At 44.4% G+C, this 27,715-nt stretch overlaps 1 protein-coding gene across 1 annotated transcript in view; it reads left to right on the top strand.

The window, feature by feature from the left end:
• Positions 1–27,715, top strand: part of Pinx1 (PIN2/TERF1 interacting telomerase inhibitor 1) — a 78,290-nt gene that overhangs the window by 18,522 nt on the left and 32,053 nt on the right. Inside the window, exons 5-6 of the mRNA XM_004630757.2 lie at positions 2,286–2,378; positions 8,393–8,469. Of these exons, the coding sequence (XP_004630814.1) occupies positions 2,286–2,378; positions 8,393–8,469 (170 nt within the window). The remainder of the gene's footprint in view (positions 1–2,285; positions 2,379–8,392; positions 8,470–27,715) is intronic.

Genomic DNA, 27,715 nt, shown 5'->3' with positions numbered 1-27,715 from the left:
CCGTTTTAGGAATCACTTGCCAATGTCCACCAGGTATCTTGCCATTAGTGGTTTTAAGTATTGGGAAATGAACTGGGATGTTGAGAATCTTATACACAGATGCGTTGTTTAGAATAGGCATCTTCAGAATTACTTTGCTTACATATACTGTAACAAGATTTTGAAAAAGCAGTATGCTCTCACAGTTATAGATCACCATTCAGGATTTTAAAAAATCATATATACATGGTTACAAAAGAATAATTTCTTACTCATTGGGGAATGTTGGCAGTTACAGTAAATCCATTACATTCATCTTAAACGTAGCCAATAAACAGTAAGTGGAATTTAAAAATAAAATCATTGTATCAATCCTAAATGTTTACTGTTGCTGTTAAATTTCATAACAACTTGATACTAATTATCATCTACTTAAAAATAAATGCTTCAGTAGTCAGTGGTGTTATATTTCCCATACCTTCCCTCTAAATGCTGTTTCCATTTCCTATACCCCATAGTGGTTTGTGTTACTATATTTTATTTTCAAACTTTTAAAAATTGATTGCTCTTTTATATTGCTGTATCACAGAATAAATACATGTAATTTTTTTTGTTGATTTCTATGACCACAACACCTGTAAAAAGATTTTATTTTAGATTATGTTGTCATTATAATTAGAAGATTACACTTAGTAAAACCATATTAAAACAAGGAAATTTCTGTGGCAGTCCATTTTTTGGTGAAAAAGCTTGGAGTTTTGGTTTGGGGAGCTGGTTAGTTGCTGTCTTAGTTATTTTTTACTCATTGTTAGGACAAATACCCAACACTCAAAATGAAGGAAGGAAAGGTTTATTTAATTTAGCTCATGGTTTGTGGAGGTTTTAGTTTATACTCAGCTGGCTCCAAGGCAAATGGCAGCAGTTTATGGCAGCAGAAGACAATGAAGAGCAGAGGAGGAGCAGCAGCGGCAGCATCCATCAAGCCTCTCTCTTCCTACTACGTGCTCCACGGCGAATATCGTGGCTCCTCCAAAGTGGCACTGCTGCGAAGAACAAGCTCCTCTAAAGACTGGGACTTCTCTAAGGGGCAGGGCAGGCAGTAGTGAAGTCCTCCTTTATATACACCTTGTGTGCTGAGTCACTCTGGGGCTGCCCATGCACCCTAGAGTGGAACCCATCGCACCCCAGGGCGGGCTCTCTCCAGTCCCAGAGCTGGTGGAGCTGATCCCGCTGAGCTTCTAATGTCAAGTTGACACCATGTATCAAGTACCACAGTTGCTGAAAAAAAAGAACTCATGCAGACTTCAGTCAGTGCTTGGGTTGCTCCTCATTGGTCTTGAGGGAAAGGAGACTCAGGCCTTCTCTCCAAGCACAGTGGAGGGGAGGGAGGACAGGCAAGCCAGGCAGATGCTGCCTTGGACCAGACCAGTGCTGGCAAGAGAGCATGTGGACAGGCAGGAGTGGGGCTATGTTGGGGGCAGACATCCCTCAGCTGGAGCAGGAGCCCAGAAGGGGGGTCGTGCCCTGTGTGGCTGACTGGCCCCGCAGTGAGAACAGCTGTTAGGGACACGGTACCATAGTTAGCGTGTGTGTGCACAGTTGTGTCTGTCTGGTGCTGTCCCATCAGTGCCACCGCCTGCATGTACCTCACTCATCCTCCTCTTGGTGCCTCTCGATGAGTGCAGTAATCCTGGCTGCTGCCTGATGGGATGGCTGTACAGATGAGATGCACAGTGGGCGCTAGCCAGCCTTGCACTTATGCCAGCCATTGGTACCTGGGCATTTCTTAGGTGGTTTCTGTTTAAAGGCCAGCACTGAAAATGTTTTGTGCCATATGACATCTTGATCACAAAAGGAGAGAAAATTCCAGGTAAGATGTTTTTAGGGAAAAAAAGTCCCAAAGTTTTTGAGAAGTAGCTGCAGAGGAGACTAATTCAGTTAGTTGGTATCAACCCATGCTGGGCATTGTCTGAAAACCTTAGCCACCTGTGCTTGCATTTTCTTTTTTTTTTTTTCTCGGAACTGGGGTTGAACTCAGACCCTAGCATTTGCCAGGCAAGCACTTACTCTACTGAGCCATCTCCCTGGCCCCTCTGTGCTTGCATTTCTGTCACTCAAGAATTTCATAGATATTTGGTGGATAAGCTTGCCTGACCCCGTAGTACAATTTTAAAAAATTCTTACTATTTGATGGGAGTTCAGTAATAAATGATGGGGCTTCTAAACATCTTAAGTAATCTTTGATTGTAAGAGAATAAATGAGAACGAATCACAAGGAATTCAATGTAGTGATTTTCCTCTTTAAGATTCTCCAGACAACAAGGAAAAGAAATCTTTCAGCCTTGAAGAAAAGTCCAAAGTCTCCAGAAAACGAGTTCATTACATGAAATTCACAAAAGGTAAGAGCTAGTGTTTCTTTATTTCTTGTTGAGATCTGTGTGTTCATACTTAGTTTCTGGAAGCATTTTTAGCACCTCACCAGCAGTGGCTGACTTTTTTGTGTACTAAAGAGACCATCCAGACAGCTGTTGGCTGTTAGCCAGGCAGTGTGGGGCTATGTTAGAACCGTCCTAGGATCTGTGCCCACTCAGACTTCCATGTGGCCTGGTTCCAGAGTAGACCTGAGAGCAGAAGTTAGTGTGTCGTTAAGAGAAATCCAGGAACATTATGTGGCTGTATCAGGAGACAATTTTAATTTAGTGGTAAGTGTTTTACCTCCATCTTCATATTTTACGGAACTAAATGTTGGTGTTGAATAGTTCCTAACATGCTTGTTGAAAGAGTCACCCTCTGTGGTGAGATCTCTATGATAAAGTGAACTCCCATGTTGATCCTGGTCATATTCCAGCCTCTCCATCTTGTGGAGAGTTGATGCCTGTCAACATCTCATTGTCATCTCCACAGTGATGGGGAAACATGTTTGAGACCTGGTGGAAAAGCGTGTCTACTGCCAACCACCTCTCAGGCCACTTCCCACCTTTCCTGGCCCTGCAATAGTCCTTTTGAGTGCAGTTGTTCTCTGTTACCACTAGGTGTTAGTCTTGAGCTGGTGAGAAACCATTGACCTGGAACGAATCCACTCCCCAGTTTCTTAAGACACAAAGGCTATTTATATTTACTACGTTATGTACTTAAGGTATACTACATATGGTGTGGTGGCACTGTGACATCTGGCCACAGGCATGTTCTCTGGGAGATGAGCTGTGTGCCAGGAAAGGCATGTCTCTGCTTTAGTTTTGTCAGCTGGACTGGGGCCCCTTAATTCCCAGCACCCTGCTGCATGGCAGTAGGACATGGAATTCCCACTACTCTGAACTTTTGATTTTGTTTTTCATTTGGGGCCAGGATCCAAAAGGTAGAACTGGGTTTGATCTCAGTGAGAAGCCCAGGCAGAGCCAAAGTTGAGACTTGGGTGCAGGGAAAGCCTGGTATTGCTTCTGCCCTCTCCCAGGGCATGTGGTAAGTGGCTCCATTCTTCCTCTCAGGCAAGCAGCCTTGCAGGTCATTAGCCCGTGGACTTCTGACCAGGCTTCTGTCCCACTCCACTTCTGTCCCATTCCACTGCAGGACAGGAGACACACCGCTCGCCACTCAGTCCTTTGGATGAGTAGGGGAAGGGAGAGCAGGGGAGGGGAAAGGAGAGGAGAGGATCGTACACTGTTCCCAGATCCTTTCACAGCCCTTCAGCCCCAGCGCAGCTCCAGCGGAGGTGAGTCAAGGGCTGAGGCAGAGCGCATGGGTGAGGGTGGAATGGCCAGCAGGAATGGCACAGCGGCTTCTGTTGGCACAGGCTCCTGTTGTTCTTTGGGACCAGACTACATGCCTAACCTAATCTAAAGCCTGTCGCAGCTGGGTAAACCTCTAATCTGCTTAATCGACTGGGTGCCACAAGTTTCTACTTTCTATTTCTAGTTAAGCCACTCCCTTGCTGGTGACCTCTGCAAACCAGCTGGGGCTTTGTACCTTCATTTTTCCTCTTTTTTTTTTTTTTTTTTTTTTTTGGTGGAACCAGGGATTGAACTCAGGCCCTTGTGCATGCCAGGGAAGCACTTATTCTACTGAGCCATCTCCCCAGCCCTAAACTTTTTTTTTGTGGGGGGGGGGGTTTGGCAGAACTGGGGCTTGAACTCAGACCCTCGTGCTTGCCAGGGATGCGCTTATTCCACTGGGTCATCTCCCCGGCCCCCATTTTCCCTCTTAGAATAAGATTTGTGTACTTATCAGCCCCATTGGGGGATAAGGGAGGCACTGGTGGTACACAGAGAGACAGGGTTCCAGATAAGCTGTTAAGTGAAGGAGGAGATGGAGTCGGGGGTGGAGCATGTGCAGGCAGAGTGAGTCCAGAAGACACGAGGAGGAAGCAAAAGTGGAAGTAGTGAAAAAAAAGTCTTTATGCCACCCATGTCCACCATCTGCAGTGAAAACTTACTTTATTAAAGTGGTTCTAATTTCCTAAAAGGAACTCCTTCCTCAATAGCCAGTGTTGGGTGTGCACGTCAACTCACAAGCTAGGCCTGGGCACCTGCCTGCCGGCTGTGATGCCCCTAGACACATCAGCAAGCCAGTTTCCTTCCGTCAGACTCAGGTTTTCTCTTCTGTAAATGTTGTAAGTCTAAATGAGGTTCCGTTTCAGGAGTAATGAAAGACAGCTCCTTCATGGCACTTGTACATTTTTGGCATTATGGCTAGTAGGGATTTTAGCCCATGGATATGCTCAGAGTGGAATTTACTGATTCATGTTGTTGAGGAAAATGGTTCACATTGTGACTCCACTATGGTCCAGAAAACTAAGCATAAATAGGTGACTCTTTATAGAGCTGATAAAAACTGTAGATAAAGTGGGTGCTATAAAATGTACTACTACATAAATATTGACTACATAATTATCAGAACTGACAGCCCCAAATTTGCAGTTTTGATTTGAAATGATTTATTATATATTTGTATGTTACTTCCATCCACATTTATTTGAAATCTAGCTCCAGTGTACGTATTTGAGAAATGTTAAGTAAGACCACATCTCCATAGGGAAAATGCCAGTTTATGCCATTTTTGAAGGGTTTTTTCCCTAGACAGTGAGAGGCTGTTGGGAGAGCACTGTTCTTCCTCTTTGGCTGTGCAGTGGGTAGTTGAAAAGTGCCAGAAACTGCAGCGGCTCAGCTTCATCGCAGCAATTCACGCAGACCTCGTATCCCTGTGCTAGCTCACACACTGCTCAGGTGAGGAAACTGCCTACGTGGTCATACTCCAGATGGCTGGCGGGCACTTAGCATGGCTAACCCCTCCCCTGGTCAGAATGTGGCTGTGAGGAGCCCTGGTCTCTTTTCTGATTCTGTAGACAGTTAATGTCAAATAGCACCATCTCACACTGCTTTCTTAGTAGTTCTTTGGGTCTCCCTCCTTCTAGCCTACCCTGATTCTTCCAGACTTTCTGCTTTTCTAACATTCTCTTTTAGTGAAGTTGGTTTGTTTTTTGCCTTGACTTTTCTATCCCATGTGTTACATGAAAAGAAGAAAATCAGAGTATAGTATTTTATTATTATTATTATTATTTTTGGTGGAACTGGGGATTGAACTCAGGCCCTTATGGTTGCCAGGGAAGCACTTATTCTACTGAGCCATCTTCCCGGCCCCCAGAGTATAGTATTTTAGCATTTTATTTATTTTCTTGATTGAAAAATGCAAATGCATTTTCTAATAATTGAAGCTACTGGCATAAGCTTTGTGTTTTTCTTTAACAAATATACTTGTAAAATTTCTTATTTTCTTTTTCTTGCTCTAAAAGACTCTACTTTCTATGCATTTGTTGGGTTTGCTTTGTTGTTTGGTTTTTTGGTTTTGTTTGTTTTTTGTTGTTTTTAGATGAGGTCTCACTGTGTAGCCTAGGCTGGCCTGGAACTCAGGGCATTCCTTCTACCTTCCAGCTACTGGGACTGAAGCATGCACCACCGTGCCTGGTGTACACATTGGTTTTGAGCCTCAGATATAGCACTGTTTTCTCTTAAAGCTCATTGAATTATTCCCTTGCTCTTAAATTGAGTGATTACAAATCTTGGTGATTCCTCAGTTCTGTTATCTGTGAGAGGCCACTGGCTTCCCTTGTAGATGTCTTGGTGTGGTGCATGTGTCTCTGTGTGGTGCTGTGTCTCTATTTGCTGTGCTGATTGCTGGGAAGACCAGGTGGCCCCCAGCTGGGGCCGACCGCTGAAGTGGGCCAGCTGACCTACAGTTCTCTCTGTAAACTGTCTGCTCAGGGTTGTGCAGACCATGTTCATTAGCTTCATTCTCAGAATGCTCCGTCCAGTTGAAAACCAGGGATAGATGAACCATGCCCAGGTAGATTTTATGATTTCCTGTTATGTTTAGCTTTCCGTATTGTTCTTTTCTCTAAGAGTCATCAGCAATAATTGCTGTGATTTCACCGTGGGTCAGAACTGAGACTAATAAACTTTTGAAATTCATTTTCTGTTTAGTTTGTTCAGAGTTTTATGTTTACAAACTGTTTTGCCTGAACCATTAATTAGCAGCAAGCTCAAAATCAACTCCATCTTTACATTTCTTCCTAAGTTCCTTCCAGTGATCTCTGAGTCTTCTTTCTTCTCTGTGTTCTTGATATCCAGATCTGATCCAGAGCAAGGCCTGTAACAATCCTATTTTCTACATTTAAGTGAGCTTTGCTAAAGGATAGATATTTGTGATATAAGAACCCACTGCCAAAGCTCTAGAAACACTTGTACCTGCCTTGGCACAGCTTACTGACTCCTGGTCCTGGCACTTTCCCTTTGACTTTTAAATACGGTTTAAATGTTAGTGCATTCATATTTTGGCATCCTGTTTTAGAATTGTGATCTCCCATGTGCCCTCCTGCCCTGACCCCTCCAACTTTTCTTTTAGTTTAAGTGGTGTGTAAGACCTGATCTACATTTCCTTTTAGGGTATCTCTTCCTTCGCGGGCGACAGGTCGGGGATACACAGCCAGCGTACTTGCCAGTGCACATTTTGAACTAAGCTCAGTGGGCTCTTCTGAAGTAGAATCTACAACCTGAATGCACTTTGCAGTGGGAATGGACTGTGCTGATGAGAGCCGAGAATAGGGCCCTGCCCCTCCTTCCAGTTAGTTTACTTCCTAAACCCAGGGACCAGTCATCTTTCCCCACTTTCTGACTTATTTCCTGGGCTCTTAACTCTGCTCTGCCTCATTCCATTCTTGAGTAGGCTTTCTCTGGGGTCTTTTGTTAAAGTTCTATTTAGTAGTCAAAGTCCGGCAGACGTAGTTAGAAGTCAGGCAGACTGGTTTCTGGCTCAGCTGGAGGCAAGGAGCAGTGCACAGGGGTGGTGTAGGGCCTTCCTCCACTCTGGGAACAGGTTGTACTGACTGTACTATTGAACCTGAGACTTCTGCCTCTGGGACCGGTTCTGTACCTGGTTTTGCATTAAGTTGAAGGGTATTTTGTTGTTTAATTTCATGGAGTCACTGAGCAATATCATATTTGAATGCCCTGGAGATAGTCAGTGAACCAGAACCTTCTGGGTCATGACGTTGCTTTGCTAAGTCAGTTTGCTACAGGACACCACCAAGACAAGTGAGCATATGGCAGTGGAACCTGGTTTCTTCCTCGAAACACAGATTCCTGTGCCCCAGACCGCCCTCCCCAGAGCGGTTACGTTTTCAAATGCACGTACCGTGAAGTTGACAAATGGGAAAGGCTTTGGCCCGCTGCTCACAGAGTATTTTGGGTGGAAATGGAATTCCAACGAATTGAGTTTCAAAATTGTTGGTTTGTGGGTTTGAAATTAAGTTAAGAGTTTAGTTTTTAAAATAAGAATCATAGATCCTTTGGACCCTGTTTTTACCAAAGCCACTTAATTTCCAATTAAGAACATATTTTAAAAGAATTTGAATTTATATTTGTATTTATTTTAATTTTCATTCTGTTAATAATTATTGATCTTGTATGTCAATAATTACTAATTCCACAAGTAAAAATTTAGTGTTTGAAGCTATATATTGAACAGTATCTTTTAAATGTGTTTCATAATCCTCCGTAAGTAGCTTGTGTCTTTCTGAGGTGTTTGAAATCTCTGTTCTAACAAAGAACCCAGAGACCCAGAAATTGTGTATTGAAGGTGTATCAGAAGCAGGATCAGCCTTGAGGCTTTTTCCTCCCATCTATGAGCTCCAGTTTATTTTTACAGTTTACAGGGAGTGTCAAGAGTTCTGATACTAAGGTAGTAACTTGATTCTTTAATTTTATTCATCAAAGAGTTACATTTTTAAGGGACAGGTAGAAAGCAGTAGTTAAAAACTGTATTTTCTACAAGTGATGTTCCTTTCAGGAGTTTCATAATTCAGATTTGTGTTCCTCATTTAGAGCAAATGGCCTTACTGAAAAGTACCATGTTGTTTTCCTAGGAAAGGACCTGTCATCTCGGAGCAAAACAGATCTTGACTGCGTTTTTGGGAAAAGGCAGAGCAAGAAGACTTCTAAGGTGTGGAACCACACTCCACTGGGACACTGTTTCATACTGTGTCATTTGCAGGTGTGGGTAGGACTCTATGAGTCTGCAACTGATAGCGCTGTGCGTTGCAGAGAAGGTTACACCCCCCTCCTGGTACTTTTAAGGACTTCTCACAGAAGCTAACACTCATCTTCTTGCTGCTAGTAGCTGGTAGCCACATTTTATAAGGAATCATAAAAAAGGATGCATTATATGTGTTCTGTTTGTTTCTTTATGTAAGGACAAGAGTTAAAACTTACTGCTGATTTGATATATTCAAAAGGAAAAATGTCCCCGTCACCAAAGGAGGTGAGGGCACATGCAGGGCCATTTGTTGTTTTTCTCTAGCTGCGCTGTAGTCTGGAATGTGCTTGGGAGAGAAGACAGTGCAGTGTGTGCACTCTAGAACCCATCCTTTCCATCATGAGGGCTTCTAATCAGTGGGCCATCAGCATCATTTGGAGGATTCTTCTCTTCAAAACTACAAAAGAAGGGAATGAGTAAGCCACCCTCTAGACTTGGTGAAGTCGTAATTCAGAACCCTAATTTTTAAATTGGCTGTGTAAGTCACAGAATTGTTGCACCATCTCCAAATGTTAACAGGCAGCCTTCTATGTCCAAATACTAGAATTTTTGAACTAAGAATTTCTGGAAATAATGGATTCAGATAAAACTGGTATTGTCTATGAAAACCTGGAAAATACAGTTGGTACAGCTATTAGTCAACTAATGTGCTCTGGTGTGTCATACTTAATTCTTCTAATGATTCCTAGTGAAGGTCCCTGGTGACTGTAGAATAAAGGGACTTATTTATCTCTACATTTTTCCAGGCTGAGAGAAGTCTTTTTTTTTTTTTTCCCCACAATAGTTGGCATTTATTACTTAATATTATTTTCAGAGACTGGGGAGTTATTGGTGATGAGAAATTGTATTGGGTGATTTCCCTTCAGGTTGGGGCTGAATTCCCAGCCCCTGAGTGCATCTTAGCACTCAGATGCTCTACCCCTTCAGAGGGAGGGTGGTAGATACACGGCTCCCCCCCCCCCCCCCCACACACACACACACACCATCTGCCTGGCTGGTAGCTACAGGGTCTGTGCTGAGCTGCAGGATAGCAGCTGATCCTGAGGAAGGAGGAATCTGACTTCTGGCCATATAGGATGATCTTTCATGAGAGAGATGAGCAGCACTGGTCAGACAGGCTGGCTCTGTCCCCTCTACCCCTCTGTAGTTGTCCCATGGCCTGGATTGGCCCTTCCTATCCACTGAGGATGAGACACCTGTCCTAGCTCAGCTTTCTTTCTCAAGCCCACCTTTGATGGTGCTCTGCATTGCCTAAGTACTCACGGAGAATCTAGCTTCGTAGTCTCTTTCCCTCAGCAGTCACCTCTCTGCCCTGACTGCTCCTCCAGTGGCCAGGCTTTACCTTGGTACCAGCCCTACCCCCTTCCCCAGCCTCTTTCAGATCTCTAATGTGACAGTCTCCTCCAACAGACCTCTATAATCCTTCCTTCTCTGGAGACTTGCACCTCCTTTGATCCCTGTCCCACCTGTGTCCCAGCCCTTGTGGAGATCTTACAGCTGATCTGGTCATGAACAGAAATATTGTTTATTGGCTTGTGGTAGGACTTTAAAGTAGAAAGCTTTCCCTTATAGGAGATTAGCATTTCTAATCTTCCATCAGGCTTTTGAGACTGCTGGGTGACAGGTTGTTAGGTGCCATGAGGCATTTCCACATGGCCTGATATTTCTGGAATGTGTGGTCATGTCATCAACACTCAGTCGTGTCCAAGCAAGCTCACCTGTGTTCCAGGTGTTTCAGCAATTTCTTAATGCTAGTCAGGGAAAATCTCATTTAGTTCAGTTAGTATAGATGGTGTCAACCTTGATATTGTGCTGTGTTTTTATTTTTTGAGACAGGGTGTCACAATTTCCAGGCTGGCCTTGAATTTACTAGGTAGCACAGGATGGACTTGAACTCATGGTAATCTTCCTACCTCAGCCTCCTGAGTGCAGAAATTACAGGTTCACGCCATCACACCCAGCCTTGAGCTGTGTTTTGTGTAAAGTTTCTGTCTGTCCCATTTTGGTTTATCTATAGTGTTTCCGCCAGTGGATGTACACGTGACTATGGCTAGGGTGGCTTCTAGCCCATCTGGATTCGTGCTTCCTTGAGTATGTGCAGGCCTGACTTGTGGGGGAGACCAGGGTGTCTGGCTCAGGTTTATAAGGAGAGACCACCTCCCTTGGCTTTCCCTCCTCAACTACATTGCAGTAGTGGCTTGAATACTTGTCTTGGCAAAGACTCTGGTTCTCCTATGGCCAGATGCGAGGAGGCTCAGAAACTGCAGTCATGTTGAACGTGAGAAGAGTGATGCTCTCTGGGAGTAGTGCTGCCCCTGACCTGTGTACACCTGCAGATTCTGGAGCTCACTGTTGAGCACATTCTGGTGCACAGTGGGCCGGCCTACTGATTATAGTTACTGTGGCACTTGATGTCACAGAAGTGACCTCTTTATTAAGCATCTGCCTATAGACACTGCTAGGTGCTTATGATATCTCACTGAATCCAATAACAGTCCCGTGAGGTGGTTGTTGTGCCCCTTCTTAGCATTGAGCAAACTGAGGTCCCTCCAACTCCGAAATCAATGTTCTTTCCCTGTCCTTACTACTGCCACTGTTAATTTTTTTGTTGTTAATTTTTTTTCCATTGAAAATTTATATTGAACTTACTTGGGTATGCTTTAGCAGTTTTCCTTGAGCTTTTATCAGAGACACTGGTAGTTAGTAGTGTATCTTCATTTTGTGGGAATATGCTTGGCTGTTCCCATTTTGTGGAAAAGAAAGGTTTAAATTTCAGGACTTCACCTCTGACCTTCAAGGTGGAGTGGCGCCAGTTTAGAGGTGTGGGGCTGATGGCAGCCTCAGGAGCCGTTTTCCTGCCTGGCTGGAGCTAGAGGCCCGGTTCAGGAAGCAAGAGTTTCTGAAGCACAGATGCTCTAGTGTTTGTATCTTTTTCTGGTCTTTCAATTGAGCCAATTGATTTGAATATTTATGACTAAGAAGCATCTCTACTTTTTGATTAATAGACATGAGGGATTTGACCTTTTATTTTGAAATAGTTATAGATTCATAGGAAACTGTAAAGAGAGGGTAAAAAACAGCACCTTATACCCTTCCTTGTGTCCCCAAGCTGTTAGTATCTTCTGTAATTCTGCTAGGAGATAGGACCAGGAAGTTGGCATTGGCATATATTTCTGTGCCTGTGGGCGCATTTGTGGAGTATGTAAACGTCTCTGTTGTGATCTTAAACTGTCCTTTCACCATAAGAGATCTCACTCTTGCTACCCGTTATGCACTCCTCCACCTTTCCTGCCTCCAGCACCCACTGCTGCTGGCGAATTGTCCAGTTGGCACTAGCACACTGGGTGAATGGATCAGCTCTTTCAGGGTTTAGAGCTGTGTCTGCTCAGATTGCCATAGTCAGAGCCCGGGATTTGGTGGTGATTATGGTTTCCATGATGTAATCACTGCACTTATCCACGTTAGATCTGTCTTACAGGTCTTCAGGGAACTCCTTGTAGAAATTAGATCACTTAATGTCTTTACAGTTTGGTCTATCAGTTAAATCATTTACTTTGGAAATCTCAGAAATATACCAGACTGAAGAGTATTGTGTGCAGAAGGGCAACAGGTTAGTTGCAGGTACTGTGTTGGAGTTGGAGGACTCCTTGGGTGGTGTCTTTTCTTCCCCCCACTGGATTAAGGACAACTTATTGTTTTTATGTACAGAAAACTCGAGTACACTTAGCTCAGTTTAGTGGCAAGCACTTTAGCCTTTGCTTTCTCCAGCTTGGCAATACAAGCCACAGAATTTGGACCCAGAATGTTGCCTCCCCAGTGACGATGGATCTCATCGCATCTGTCATTGTAGTTGGTCCTGATGGCTTCCACCAGCTTAACCAGCACACCTTTGTCTTCCCAGTTGACGTGTGTGAAGGCAACAATGGTACAGGTCTTCCTATTGACCAGATGTCCCAGCCTGGCCTTCCCCTTGATGATGCAGTAAGGAACCCCCATCTTGCAACACAGGGCAGGCAGGAACATGACCAGCTCAGTGAGGTCCATGTCGTGCACGGTCACCATGAGCTGAGCCTTCTTGTTCTCTACCATAGTGGTGACAGTGCCGAAGCCTGCTCTGAGGACCAGTGGCCTCTTAGTCGGGACATCTCCTTTGCCAGCAGCCTTCTTCTCTGCCCGGGCCAACAGCCTCTGCTTCTCTTGCTTGGTCTCTGGTCAGTACTTGTGGGCAAACTTAAGCAACTGGGTAGCTGTTTGGCGGTCCAAGGCCTGGGTGAACTGGTTAATCGCAAGGGACACCTTCACTTGTACAGGATGGCCCTCTGTCACTGCAGCCAGATGTAGTGGGGCCATTTGACAAAACTGGTGAGGTCTCTCTTAGGCTGGATATCCTGTTCAATGCCAAAATTCTTTGGCCTCTTCTCAAACAGGATTTACCACCTTCTTGGCTTCCTCCTTCTTCATGACAGTAGGAGCTAAGGCTACCTTCTTGCCCTTGGCCTTCTTCCCTTTTGGCACCTCAGCTGGCTGACAGAACTTAGTGTTTGCTTCTGATGATGAGATTGGAGACCACCTTCAGTCATCAGGAACATCTTTCTTTGAACTTCTGCAGTCCTTGATCCAAGATGAAAGGTTATAATCTAGAAGTATGAGACTGGGTGTGGTGATGCATGCCTGTAATCCCAGCGCTTGGGAGACTGAAACAGGAGGATCATTATGAATCTGATCTGTAGTGAGACCCTATAGTGAGACCCTATAGCCCCTATACAAAACACATTAAAAAATAAATTATCTAGAGCTATGGATTTAGTCCCTACCCTTCCCCTAAAAGGCACTCAAAATGTCAGTTCTCTTGGTAAACTTTGTATATGTAGCAGAACAAATTGTACCAAGCCTAGAATATGATCTCATAATTAAGCCTGTCTTTGTATTTCTACATAAACAGAATGTTGTATCAAAAAAACAGTTAAAGCCATACGAGATTTCTAGGACATGTTTATAAAGTTTAAATCACTTCTGTCATTGGTTACATGCATCTCACAGTGAAAAACTGGGGTATCCTCAGTGTTGGGTGCTGTCATGTCCTTGATTCAGTGTTTACCACATGGTAGGGATTCACTAAGTAGGAGCCTCATTTTGCTTCTCTTTAAATGGATTTGTTACACATCTTCAAAATTGTGATTTTTTTTATAGCTACAGGGTTGATGTTTGAAATATTTTTTCTTTTTTTTCTTTTTTTTTTTTTTTTTTTTTTTTTGTGGAACCAGGGATTGAACTCAGGCCCTTGCATTTGCCAGGGAAGCACTTATTCCACTGAGCCATCTTCCTGGCCCCCTATTTTTTCCTCTAAAATGTTTTCAGTGTCTCTTATCTGAGAGTGACTTTTTAGGCATTGCATCTTAGGCTGGGACAGTTTTATATAGCTTTAACTGTTTCTCCTTGCCATAGAAGTTAGAGTGCTTTTATTGGTGCTTAGTACTTCTCCAGCCATAGTGCCTATCAAGAGTCATTGGTTTCTAGCCCAGTTGGCTGTTCAGAAATACTTGATTAAAGAATGAAGGATCATCACAAATGTCAGCTACTCAGCAAACTTATTAACCTGTGCTGTACGGGAATGGCTGCTATACATGTGTAATTTCTAAATCCTTTCCTTTTGTACTATATTTGTGCTACATTAAGTGGAAGACAGTACTTGGGAGTGGAATGCCCCTAAATTAGAACTCTTTGTGTTTTCTAGAGACAAAGAAATGATCCAGTATATTGAAGTCACTTGGATCCCTTGAGACCGGCAGCAGGCCCTTGTGCTGCCCAGCGCTTTCTGGAGTTGTTTATATGAATGTGTGCATGTGCGCATGTGTGTTCATTTTCACTTGGCTTCCAAATTGAAGTTAAAGACACTGAAAAACATTCCATTAGTTCCTATCTAGTTGAACTTCCTGATAGTCCTCGGATTTTTTGCCCTCTCTCATTTTTTCCCTCCCCCACCTTCCCAATTTCCTTCCTCTGCCCAGTGTGTTTCCTGATTCAACCTTATCACTAGAGAAAATATTGCTACAGTACATCAAGGATTGAGAATGTGTTACCAATAGTCTCACTTTGTTGTTCTAAACAGCAAGGCTCCAACATAGGCCCTCGTTAAATAATGATCCATTTCTTCAACTCTGACTTGATTGAATCAGAAACCTTGTGATGGTTCTTATCCGCTCCCAGGATACCCAGTGAATGATCACTTTCATTGAACTCTGCTGGTGGCATTTGTTTTTTGAATCACAGCATGCCTTCTCTGCAGCCTGTGTTCCATTTGCATGTCTTATCATGGGTCCTGTTTCTTTTCCATCTCTGTGTCTTGCATCCAGAGCTTCCTCTTCTGCTTAGGTGGATTCCAAGGGTATTTTGGACCCCCCTTCTGGTTCAGCTTAATGCCATAAAGGCCTCAGTGGGAGATGATTTTGACAAGGGTCCTTTTTCATATTTTAAGATGAATTTTTACTGTGAATTAAAGGCCATGTCTCCTTCGTTCTGAATTTTCAAGCTGATAAACTCTTGGCAGACTGGCTGAGTTTTGCAAATGGCTTTTCAGGGGCAGATCTCATCGCTGTAGAGCCCCACCAGAGCCGGCATCACTGAGCTCATCTGCTGTGAAGAGCTTTAGTTAGGGAAGTAGGAGCTTGTGAACATGCTGAATGATACACCTGAATGGTCAAGTTTATTGTCTTCTGGCAAGAACAATTTCAGTAAATCTTTTCATCATTTGACCAGTGGTGACAAAATCAATATTCAAAATTATCTAAGCTGGGACATTGGGCTTTAAGATAAAATTTTATGAAGATGTGTAAAGCCTCATTTAATCCCGGAGATCTCTAATTTGGTAGTCTTTAAATGAAAAGTTAGAGGGTAGGAACTGACCACACGCTTCACAGACTGAGCTGAAGTCTGAGGTGTGGCAGCTTCTGAAACCCAGGGCACTGCTCAGAGGCTGCCTTGAATCACTGTGGCAGGCCTCCTGCTTGTCTGTTACCTTAGCCAAGGCCGACCTGTTCTGTTCAGGTCTGGGTGCTGTTTTAAAGGAGTGCATCCAGAGATGCAGTTGGGCACAGGAGTTTTTAGAAAGTGTGTTCCAGGCTGGAGCAGATGACAGAGTTGCATGTAGCAGACAGACAGGGTTAAGAAAATGGGAGGATGAGTAGAATGGGAAGTGTGTAGAAAAAGGGAGCAGCTGAGTTGGTGGAGCTGGTCAGCCTCAGGTGCCCCTTGCAGCTGGTTTTCTGCAGGAGCTGTCACATTTGTGAGCATAAGCACTTATGGCCCAAGCCCCTCCAGCACCAGCCTGCTTTACTCTAGAGTAAGACAAATGGAATCGACCATGTAATATCTTGTGGGTGTGCTTCAGCCTTGCCTTAACGGTTCAGGTTTGCCTTTGTCTATGTGTTTTGTTTTGTTGTGTTTTTTTTTTTTTTTTTTTTTTTTTTTCGGAACCAGGGATTGAACTCAGTCCCTTGAGCTTGCTGGGGAAGTGCTTATTCCACTGAGCCATCTCCCTGGCCCCTGTCTATGTTTTTTACCAGGCTCATTTGAATGTGAAAAGCAAATGATCCTGAGGTTCAGTAGCTGGTGGTCTTAGCAGATTCAAGATGTAAACACATTATGGGAAAGGTAGAATATGGAGGGAGACAGCATTCTTAGATCTATTTTATTTTTAAGTTCAGCTTTTTTCTTTTCTTTTTTTTTGTATTTTAGGGAACGGTCTACAGGGTGTTCAGGGTCTCACTACTAGATCGGACTCTTAGTGATCTGCCTGTTTACAGCCTCCCAAGAGCTGGGATTACAGGCATGCGCCACCATGCCCAGTCTCAATTGCCATCTCTGCTTGTCCCGGGGGTGGCTGGAGCTAGAGGCCCGGTTCAGGAAGCAAGAGTTTCTGAAGCACAGATGCTCTAGTGTTTGTATCTTTTTCTGGTCTTTCAATTGAGCCAATTGATTTGAATATTTATGACTAAGAAGCATCTCTACTTTTTGATTAATAGACATGAGGGATTTGACCTTTTATTTTGAAATAGTTATAGATTCATAGGAAACTGTAAAGAGAGGGTAAAAAGCAGCACCTTATGCCCTTCCTGTGTCCCCAAGCTGTTAGTATCTTCTGTAATTCTGCTAGGAGATAGGACCAGGAAGTTGGCATTGGCATATATTTCTATGCCTGTGGGTGCATTTGTGGAGTATGTAAACATCTCTATTGTGATCTTAAACTGTCCTTTCACCCTGTGCCTGCTTGTAGGTGCTTTAATTCACTGAGCTGTTTCCGTTTTCTTACCTATAAAACCAGAATACTGTCAAGATGGTGGTGTATGCCTATAATTCCAGCACTCAGAGGCTGAGGCAGTAGGATCACTGCAAATTCGAGGCAACCCAAACTGCATGGCAAAACTGTCTCAAAAAGACAAGGGGGGAAAAGCCAGGGTACTGAATTATGTGTTTTCTATAGGTGGCCCCAGCTGTACCACTCATTCTATAAACTCTTCTTGGTTGACCACTGTCACTTCCTCATGGCCAGGTGGGGTCCAGGTTCTTCAGCTCCTGGGCAGGGCTGTGACTTGTTTGTAGCTGAATCCCCCTTAAGATGCTTTGGGGCTCCCAAAGGTCTGGGATAACTCATCCAGCCACCCTGAGCCCCACGCTGGGGAAAGTCCAGTCTTGGGCTGGTCTATAGGCAGTGACCATGACTTGTGAGGTTTTAGTTTCTCCATGCCTACATTGTGGGAGTGGGGAACGTGCTGGGCCAAGCCCCCACTATGTCAGCAGGGACCAGCAGTTGCTTGAGAAAGACTCAGTGTGGTTGTCCAACCACCCTTTTCCTTGAACTACTGACCCACAGAAATAGAATAAAATGGTGATGTGAGTGTCACTCTAAAGCTACGACATTTTTGGGTAATTTGGTGTGCAGATAAACTGTAATGGCTCCTAAAGATCCACTGTCCTATGGCTCTGTGACTTTGTGTGGACAGTGAACCATCTTAAACAGTAGGATGAGGAAGTCATGCCCTTCAGCACGATAGCCATTTTATTGTGTCAATTTTGCATTAATTGACACTTAAGTAGTGGCCGAAGGAAACGTCTTCCTTCTAGTGACAACAGTACTGGATAGAAGTGCAGACATTTTTTTAAGAGTACAGTAGTACCTTGGTTCACGAACTTAATTCTTTCTATAATTCTGGTTGCAAACTGAATTGGTCATCAAGTCAGATTTCTCTGTGAGGTCAACATTGAACCTAACCATCAAATTTTGTTTGGGGGCCTGGAGATGGCTCAGTAGAATAAGCACCTGCCTGGCAAGCTCAAGGGCCTGAGTTCAATCCCCGGTTCCACCAAAAAAAAAAATTGATTTGGTTTGGTTTGGTTTGGTTTGCGACCAGAGTCTTGGAAAGAATTAAGTTTGTATATAAAAGCCTAGTGCTTTAAAAATGAATCAGAGACAGAAGCTTCAGCATTTATTGGGCATCATGGAGGTGACAGGACTTAGTGTAACAGTTTTCAAAGTGATGAGGTACTGTCATTGTTCCCATAAGAGTGACAGTGTTTTGGGGTGTTAGGGTTGGTTTATTTCTATAGTATTAGGATCTCCAGGACAATCCCTTAGAGTCACCAAGTTTGTGGCCCGTACCAAAGACTGCTTTTGTCTTTATGCTTTTGATGAGTCTTATCTCATTGACATTATAATGATAGCAAAAACATTTCAGAGATTAAGTTCTCATTTAAAGAGGATGGGCTTCAGATTATCTGGAGGAATCACTGAAAATTTCCCTTCTGTATCTGTTCACCAGTGACATCAAATGCCATTTAAGAATCCAGGGGTAGGGGCTGGGGAGATGGCTCAGTAGCATAAGCACTTCCCTGGCAAGCGCAAGGGTCTGAGTTCAATCCCCAGTTCTGCAAAAAAAAAAAAAAAAAAAAAAAAAAAAAATCCAGGGGTAGCCACTTGGGAGACTCCAAGAGACTGTCACTTGTCCCTTTCCTTCTGAAGTCTATCTGAGCAACATTACTTCTTTAGAGATGCAGAAACTAAGAGTGGTTGCCTACGAGGAACGTTAAATGTGACCCAGTCTCTGAACCTCAAATATTGGTGACTTCGGAGACTATCCCAGAAATAAAAAACAGTCCCTCACAGCTTGTCTACATTTCTGTTTTCTATTCCATAGGAAGTGTAATTTGTTGGCACTCAGACAATAATGGAAAAGCAGAGAAAACTCAAAGGATACGACATTTAACCATTCCATAGTTGTGTATTGAGTGCCTGGTGCATAGTTAGTACTCTGACATAAACCCAGTAGAGCTTGGCCCCTTCAAGGCTGTCATAGTCCTCTGCTGGAGGAGGGGGACACACTGCTGTAGCATAATGCAATCTGTCAGAGCCTAGGAGGACCTTTTTCCAATGTGTATGTTCTACACAGTAGCCTGAGTGATCTTTTGGAAATCTAATGGAAGCCATGTCACTCCTTTGCCCAAATCTGCCCTTAATTGCCCTGTCCCACTGGGCACATCCTTATGTGGCCTGCTTTGCACTCTTTCAGTCCCCTCCCCTGAGCCCCACACAGTCTCGCTCCTCTTCCTCTGCCCCTCCCCCCAGTGCTGTCAAAGCACTGCCTTCTTCCTGTTACTACCAGCTGAAGCACCTGGTGGCTCTTCTGTACAGAATGGCTCCTCCATACCTCTTGATCAGTGTCATTCCAGTTAGCCTTCCTTGAGTTCCCTGTCTAATTGAAAAAGGCAACCAACCCCCTGCCACACTCGTGCCCTCGCCCTTTTCTTTCTCTTTGCAGCAGTTATCCGCATTAGACTTCAGGCCTAGTGAGTAGGTGGTTCAGGAGAGCAAAAGCAGCATGAGTGGCTCATCCAGGCCTCAGGTTCCCGTGCCCCTGGATCCTTGCATGCAGCTGTAACTGAGCAGTCTGACTTGGAGACAGCGAGGACCTGTCAGCAGGCCTCCAGCCTTCCTGCAAGTTCATCATGGATGATGACAGAAATAAGTGTGCTGCAGAACAGTGAGACACTGGTGCCGCGCTCATCTGCTAGCTGTGATCTTTGGCTGTCCAGGAGACAAGGAGGCTGGGCTGGGGCAGTTTCCACGCACACATGTGGAATCACATAGCCGAGTCCCACTTCTTAGCCACGTCTTTTGCAAGCGTGAGGCAGCGCACTGAACACATCATCTGCTGGATGTGCAGACGTTCACATCTGCCCTCCCTGGATGTGAGGGTCTGCTTTGTACTTCGGTGTCTGTCAGAGTCTTCAAGACAGATAAGAACTGTCTCATTGGACTTGGGGTACTCTCTGCTTTTTCTGATCCCAGGCGCAGTGAAACCACCCCCCGGAGTAAGGAGCAGTGCACAGCTGTCTACTATTTGGCGCAGACAGCTTTTGATGAAATGAGGAAGAGGGAGGTATTGACTGTCTGGTTCCTGTTCTATCAGTGGCCTGTTAATCAACAGGATAAATTATTGCTCTTCAGAGATGGGAGGGGAGCCCCTGGCTAAAGGTACCGTGCCTTTCTTTTACCTTATTTTTCTCTTCCCTGGGAGAGGATCTTTGCTTCAGCCGTTTGCTCCTCCGGGGTTTTGTTAAGGACTGAAGGGAACCTGAAGGGAGCTCTTTTGATTTATCTTCTCTCCTTTCCTTTTGGTCACTCCACAGGGCTAAAATAGCCGAGTTGGCTTTAATATGTCGCCATTAGAGACCAAGCATTAGCTGAAATAAACCATCATGCCTCACAATGAAAAATGTCCCCTGATTGGCTAATTAATCAGTCAAAGGGGAATGACATGGCTCTCGGCTTGAGGGACTCTGCTAGAGAGAAACAGGCTGTTGATAAATGGTTTTCCAACAAATTCATATATCAAGGAATCTTAGTCATTTTTTAACTACAGTTTGTATGACTGCAATTTTTTTCTAACTTTTTCTTTTCTGCTGCTCTTGCTGTTTAGGCTCTGTTTTTGTGGGGTTGATAGAAAAATATAGGATTTTATATATGAGAGAATAAATGCTTTCTACTTTTTTATTGGTTTGTTAGATTGATTGGTTTTCACTGTCTGGGTTTATCAATAGGTGAAAATACAATTGGTTTTCCCAAAATAATTTATGGAATTATCTTTTCCTGGCTTTCTTCAAAGTTAAGCCTCCACATTGTGGCCCACACTGCCTCAGTTTAGCTCCTGGCTGTAGCAGTGACCCGCTGGGCTGGTCCTTAACCTCTGCATGCTCTTCCTTCCTCGTCTTTAAACCAAGAATAAGCAGAGAATCACCTGTCACCTGCCCAAGTTGCCATGAGGATTAGACAGATAATGCATTTGCAGCAGTGCCTGGTACAGAGAGAGGATTTGTTAAATGCCTGCTGGCGTTTAAGAAATTACTGGAGATTAAACCCAGGGTCCTCGCCCTGAGCTACATCTCCTTATTCTGAGTTTTACTTTGAGACAGGTTCTTGCTGAGTTGTCCAGGCTGGGCTCAAACTTGGTGCTCCCACTTCAGCTGAGAGTGCTGGATTACAGATGTGCCACCACACCTGGCTGCTGTTATTTCTGATCAAGTACATAAACACAGAGTAAAAATGTTAAGTCAGTACACGCTGGGAGTGGCAACCAGCAGTCTTCACTCATATCCTTTGCTGCTTTAGCTTCTTTTTTTTTTTTTTTTTTTTTTTTATGTGGAACCGGGGATTGAACTTGCTTTAGCTTCTAAATCTGTTGTCTACAGCATCTGCAGTTCTTTTAAAACTATCTGATATTTACGTCCACATTTTAATATAATTTTGTAATCTGATGTTTCTTGATATGTTGATTCTTAATAGCTACACTTGTGATTGGTTGGTTGGTCATCTTTACTAAATTACTGATGTGTTATAATTACTTAGTACTTGCATTTTTATGACAGAAAATATTGTTTCCTACTTTGCCAAATAGTGTGCTATCGCGCTTCCTTTTACAGCTGTGAGTTTGTTGATGTGAAGCACAGACCTCTGAGTCTGTGTGCTTTCCCACACCCTCTAGGGGCCCTTCTGGTAGCGCTGTGTGTGCTTGTCATCACACCTGTTGTCACACATGTCAGCAGCCGGCTGGGTCTGTTGCTCTCCTGGCACCTCTTCTTCCTGCCCATGCTTACAGCCTGCTGGGGGCCGCGACCATCCTCCTGGGCTCCTCCTCCACCTGTCAGCTCCTCATTCTCCTGCAGCTGCCTTCTCTGAACGTCCAGGTCTTAGCATCTCTGTCTTCAAATGATGTGAGATCGGTTTTAAATTCTGGGCTGAAAATTGTTCTCTTTGAGAGTGTCCGGGGAGTTAGTTGCTATCTTCAGGTGTCCATTGTTGGTGTCCTCACACAGGGCTATTCACTTTGTTTCTCCAGGAGGTTTTAGCATGGTCCTATCCTTGAATTCTAGGATCTCCTGGGCATGTGGGTTGGTTGTGATTTTGTTCACCAGAAACATAATATTTTTCTGTTAGTTCTGGAAAGTTCCCTTTTATTTCTTTCCCCTCACCTGCCACTTTCTCTGAACATCATTAGTTGCTTGGGCATCTTGGATTATTCCTCAGATTTTTCTTTTGTCTGAGATTTCTCTGTATCTTTGTTCTTTCGAGATTTCCTTTTAAGTGTATCTCCCATTTTTAATTTCTCGGATCTATTTCTGACTATCCTTTATATTTACTTATTCTTGTTGTTTTGTTTTTTTGAAATAAGGTCTCTCCATGTAGTTCTGGCTGTCCTTGAACTCACTGTGTAGTCTAAGCTGGACTTGAACTCAAGCAATCTGCCTGCCTCAGCCTCCCAAGTGTTGAGATTACAGGGTTGTGCTACTCGCCCAGTTTATATTTATTCATTTTGTTTCATGGGTGTAGTGGTACATTCCCTTCTCTCTGAGTGAGTCTTACTAATGAGATTCACAGATGCAGTTTCTGTCTTTTTCCTCAAGTGCCTCTTTCTTTTAGTCTCTTGTCCTGTTGGCAGTTTCCTAGAATAGCCCAGGAGGTAATGAGGAGCTCCCTTGGGAGCCCTTCCTGCCTTTTTATAGGTGATCTCTGGGATCATCCTTTTCACTAGGCAGCCCCTAGGAAGCAGGATTCACAGGGGTGCTGTCTGTGGAGGCAGCTTCTGTAGTGTGGCTTTCTGGCCTTGGGGGCAAAGGCCTGAAGTCTGTTGTCTGAGATGAAGAGGGCCCTCTTCCCACCCTGGCCCCTCTCCTGGTGTGGAGCCTGTTCCCTGGCCTCCAGGTATAGCTCAGGCCCAGCCAGCAGAGCCACATGGGTGCAGTGTCTTCAGAGAACTGTGCCTCCTGTCAGCTCAGAGGAGCTCCTGGTGGCCGTTCTCCAGCTCTGTAATGTGGACGGAGCCTTACTGTGCCTGAAGGGTAAAAGCAAACCCTTACCGAGGAAAAAGTATTCAGACTGGAAAAAGTATTAAAAGACTTAACAGCACTTTTCTCATCCATCCCTTGCAGAATGTAATGAGCTGTTGTATCTCAGAATACTTAGAAGGAAAGGGTAGAATGATTATTGTTTCTGAATTCTCACCTAGGCATTATTCCCACTGTAAAATAAAAACTTACTTTTATTTTATTTGCTACTCAGATATACTCCCTTATAAGGTACATGATTGCCCCAGAAATAATCTAAACTTCAGGCAGTCCGCTGTTCCATACAGCTCTTCCTCTGTCCACACCCCACTCCACACATGCTGCCTCTTACCTCAGCCTTTTCAGTGTGAGCCTGAGAAAGCCCCCCCTGAAGTGAAGGAGGTGGTCTTGATTCTGCTGTGTCCTCAGCGCTGGTGGTGCTTCTTCTGGGAGCTTGGCGTTAGTGATCAGCTAAGTGCCTTCATGGCCTAAAGTGGATCAAGGAGAGGTGCCCCTCTTAATATGTAGCTCTGTGCAGTGGACTGCAGAAAGTGCCCTCTGCCTGTAGAAACGCACCACCATTGTTGTACCTCGGCCTGGAGCCTTGTGTGTGGGACTCTTGTCACCAGCATGCTGCCCTTGCTGCGTGCTTCCTCCGTGCACACTTGGGAGGGCAGCCCAGGTCAGAGGCCTTGCCCCGGCCCCATGCTCCTCTCCCACAGAAGGGATGCAGGGTTGCTGCCAGGAGAGCAGGCCTCCCTGCGGCAGGGTCGTACTCTTAGGAAGGATGAGTGGAAACTGTGACTGTGATGCTGAAATGGAAAGAGGCGTGAAGTGTGTGCTTAACAGTATTTCCATTTACCCCTTTGACCTGTCGACGACTACTATGTGAGCTTAAACCATGCCTTGATTTCTCTAGTTGAGTTTTAGATTAAAGCATCGCAGGTGTTGCTTCCTATGACAGTGCTGGGGAGGGGAAAAACCTTTCTCAGAGTTGTAGGGAAGAAAGTGAAAGCACTCCCCATATTTTTTATTAGAGGTTTCTTATTTACCTGTAATTGTTGGATAGTGAACTGGAGTGTGAGCTCTACTTTTTTTCTTCTATCTCTCTTATCCAGTTAGATCATCACAAACTTAACTGATTTTGTATTTTTAATATCTGCTTTTTAATTGCTATTGATGAAACTGTTCTTAATCCCATCACCCTAGAGCTATAATCCTTGGTGCCTCCTTCATTTTGGCTTTTTCTTTTTTTAAGATAATCTGTTTTTTCAAAATTATCTCACTTCTGGTGTTCTTGTCCAGTGTCAAGTAACAACTGTAAAATACCAGACCCTCACCAGCTTGCCCTGCTGCACCTTTCCAGTTCTAACGGTCCCAATGCTGATCTCCCCAGGACCTTTCTTGGCCAGCACCGGACTGCTGCCACCTCAGCTTGGGGAATGCTCTTCCCATCATTGTGGAGGGAAGAGCAGAGGTGTGCAAGTCGTTGAGCAGGGCATAATGCTGTGTTGCTCTGTCGTCTCCTTGGCAGTTTTTTATTATATACTTCTGTGCTGGGCACACTGCAGGAACAGAACAGGTACGAGCCGCTGCCTTCTAGGGTGTGGCGCCTTTGTGAAAGCTTTCCTCGTCTCAGTCCTTTCACCCAACTCTGTTTGTCTCAGTGTGCTGATCTCCATGTGCTGCCTGAGCTTGTTGCCTTTTATTAGTGTAGGCCTTAGTGTCTCATCCAGGCATCAGATGCCATCCCTGCCCTGGCGCAGGTCCAGCTCATTGTCTTAGTAGTTGCTCACTTAGGTAACTGAGTTGTAATTAGGCTGATAGATTAAACTTCTTTAATACTAATGAGAATCAAGTTATTGATTTCTGTGATTCGTAATTGTAATCTTATAAATATGGCTAAGTTCCTGCTACCAAAATCTCTTACATTAACCATTATATTAAGAGTTACTCAGAATTCACTTCCATAGTAACTGAACAGAACAAGAGTGCTGTGCTTATGAAAAGTCCACTGCCTCACTCATCAGTGAGTGTGACCAAGCAGCAAGCCTGTGTACGTACCCACTGGGCACCACCTGAGCTGGCATCTTGTTACTGGGATGTCCTGAGTGCGTTCTGGTCCCTGGTAGTCTTTAGTCACAGGAGACACAGGGTAGACTTGCAAGCTCAGGGGCTTCATAAGGAAACAAACAAATCCCAAATGTGGAGCATAGTTGGCAGGAACTGACCCAATTTCTATAATAAGTCAGTGGCATGAGAAAAAAAAGGTAGTGGGGCAGATGTGTCTTCTCCATGTGTCTTCTTGTCCTGTGAATTAATATTGATAGTCAGGTGGAAACTGAGGTGAAAGGGAGAGGATCCTCGTGAGGTTTCTGGGCCTCTAGCGCACCCCCTGGACCCCTGTTCGCTGTCTGCAGACACTACTTGGCATGAAGAGAGAAGTGCCTGCTTCCTTCTGGGCTCTTTGGCATCTCTACTCCACCACCTAAGAAAGCCATTCTGGGGAGCAGCAGCAGTTAGGCAAGCTAAGGCTTTGGGCTGAGGTTTTGTTGTCATTTGGTTCTGGAGAGACAGAAGTCCAGGGGTGGGAGCAAGTTCAGAAAGTGATTGTTTTCTCCTAGGATGAAGCAAGAAATGCAAAGCTGTTCATCATTAGGACTGTCCAGATTTGATTGGTTTCCCTGAAGTGAAAGTGATTTCCATATGTGTGAGGTTTGCTCTTGTTTGTGGGGTAAAGCACACTGAGTGTCCTTAGTATGTGCATGGCTTGCTGTGAGTCACAGAAGTTTGTCCCCTTGCCACAGTGACCAATGTGTGGTCAGACCTATGAGCTTCACTGACACCTGCCAGCATGCTCCAGAGCAGAGGCCCTTGGAGATGTGAGCTGTGGCTTTGTGGCTTGTGGTGGTTTGTTTTTACAATACCAGGGATTGAGTCCGGGGAGCTCTACCACTGATGTAGCCACACCTTTCCTTTCATTCTTCTTCTTTATTTTGAAACAGTGTCTCAGTACATTGCCCAGGCTGGACTCTAGTTTGTGGTTCTCCTGTCAGCTTCTTCAATAGCTGGGATTATAGGCATGCATTGCTATGCAGGGCATCAGAAAGTTTCTTCATTATCCTAAATTTCACTCCTCAGTGCTTCCATCCCCCAAACTGCCTTTTTAATTTGTTCATTTCTTTGAAGTCTTTGGGATCTTTCATTTGTGTACATTTCACTTTATCAGTAGGATACAGTTGTGAATCGTATGTGTCGCTTACTTCCTTTGCGTATTGGAGGAACAATCCTGTCAGCTTGCCACGTTGCGGTAACTGCTGTGCGTTCTGTCTCCTTTGTCACTCTCTGCAAGCAGCACATCAGTGGGGAGTGGCAGTTCTTTAAGTCTAGACTGCCTTGTTCTTTCAGCTATCAGTGTGCTTAATATGCAGATCACAAATTTATAGCTTCCAGGATTCAAGCGAGAACAATACCAGAAACTCTGTATAGTTCTGTGAGCACTGCTTGTTTTTTAAAAGTCAAAACCTTAAGTTCAGGTCCATTTGTCACTTAACCCTCGCAGTGGCTTTGCACAAGTATAGAATTTTAGAGCTGGAGGAAAAGACCATCTAGTTTTCTATTGGCTTTCAGAAAAGGAAACTGAGGTTCAGAGAGATTAAGTTGGGTGAAAAGAATTCCTGACGAGCTGCTGCATGAGTCATCTGACCACTTTCCGCGCTCTAGTTTTTGCTTTCTCACTGGGGAGAAAAAGGGTGATGGAGTCAGGCCTGCCTTGCCCTTGATGAAGTAAGAAAGCTTAAAGCACATGTGTGCCCATACCTTGGAGGCCGCCAGTACAAGCAGATGTACCTGGGTCATATGCATTGTCACCTCTATTCATAGATGAGAAACTGATTTCAGGTTTGATTTTTATAAGCCCTAGATGGAAATCTTATCTCACGCCTTTCATGACTTGCACCCAACTCTTCTCTGTGGGGTGAGGCCTGGTCAATCTGTGAGACAGGAAAGCAGTCATTGGAGCTTTTGTGCTCTGGGATCCCATCCTTTGGTAGTGGTGTACTCATAAAATAGCTTATCTGAGTCTCATTCAGCTTGTGCTAATACAGGGCCGAGTGGGGGTGCCTCTGCGAGGGCAGCCATCTCACACTGACTCCCGGGGCCCAGGTTTGAGGTCCTGCACTTGCTGCTGCATCACATGGGTACTGCTGGGCACCACGGCCCAGTACAAGAGATGGGAATGGTGTCCTTTTCCCCTTGAGGCTAATGCTGCACTGAGAAGTGGTGCTTTCCTTCCTCTCAGATCTGCAGATTAGTTAACTCTTCTCTGCTGTTTTATTGCCCAGGACCAAGAGAAGCCCAGTGTACTCCCAGCAGCACTTTCAGAGTAATTATCACTGAAACCCCAAGGCACTTCTGATTGCCTCAGGACTGTTCAGCAGCAGGGTGGCTCTTAAGTTGGACAGGTTCATTTATGCATCACAATATTTATGTCCTCTGGGCCCTAGAAATAGCACCAAATTGTGTACATCAGGCTCTGATTAGATCATATTACATCCTAGGTCTCACCTTGTAGAAATGTCAGTAGAAGCAGGAGAATATAGTTTATGTCAAAACTGAGACAAAGAAGACAGTCTTACAGATCAGAAATAACAAATGTAGAAGTAGGAGTAACAGAGGCTTTCTCGTTGTAGACACCTGAATTCCTGTCTTGACCCTGCCCTCCCCAGTCATAACCTTAACCTTCCTGGCCCCTAGCCAGCCAGTGACAGATGTTCAGTAC

This window comes from Octodon degus, unplaced genomic scaffold, assembly GCF_000260255.1.
Source record: "Octodon degus isolate 3935 unplaced genomic scaffold, OctDeg1.0 scaffold00036, whole genome shotgun sequence".
Taxonomy (NCBI): Eukaryota; Metazoa; Chordata; class Mammalia; order Rodentia; family Octodontidae; genus Octodon; species Octodon degus.
Note: the sequence above shows the minus strand (reverse complement) of the source record. Positions and strands in the feature narration are given on the sequence as shown.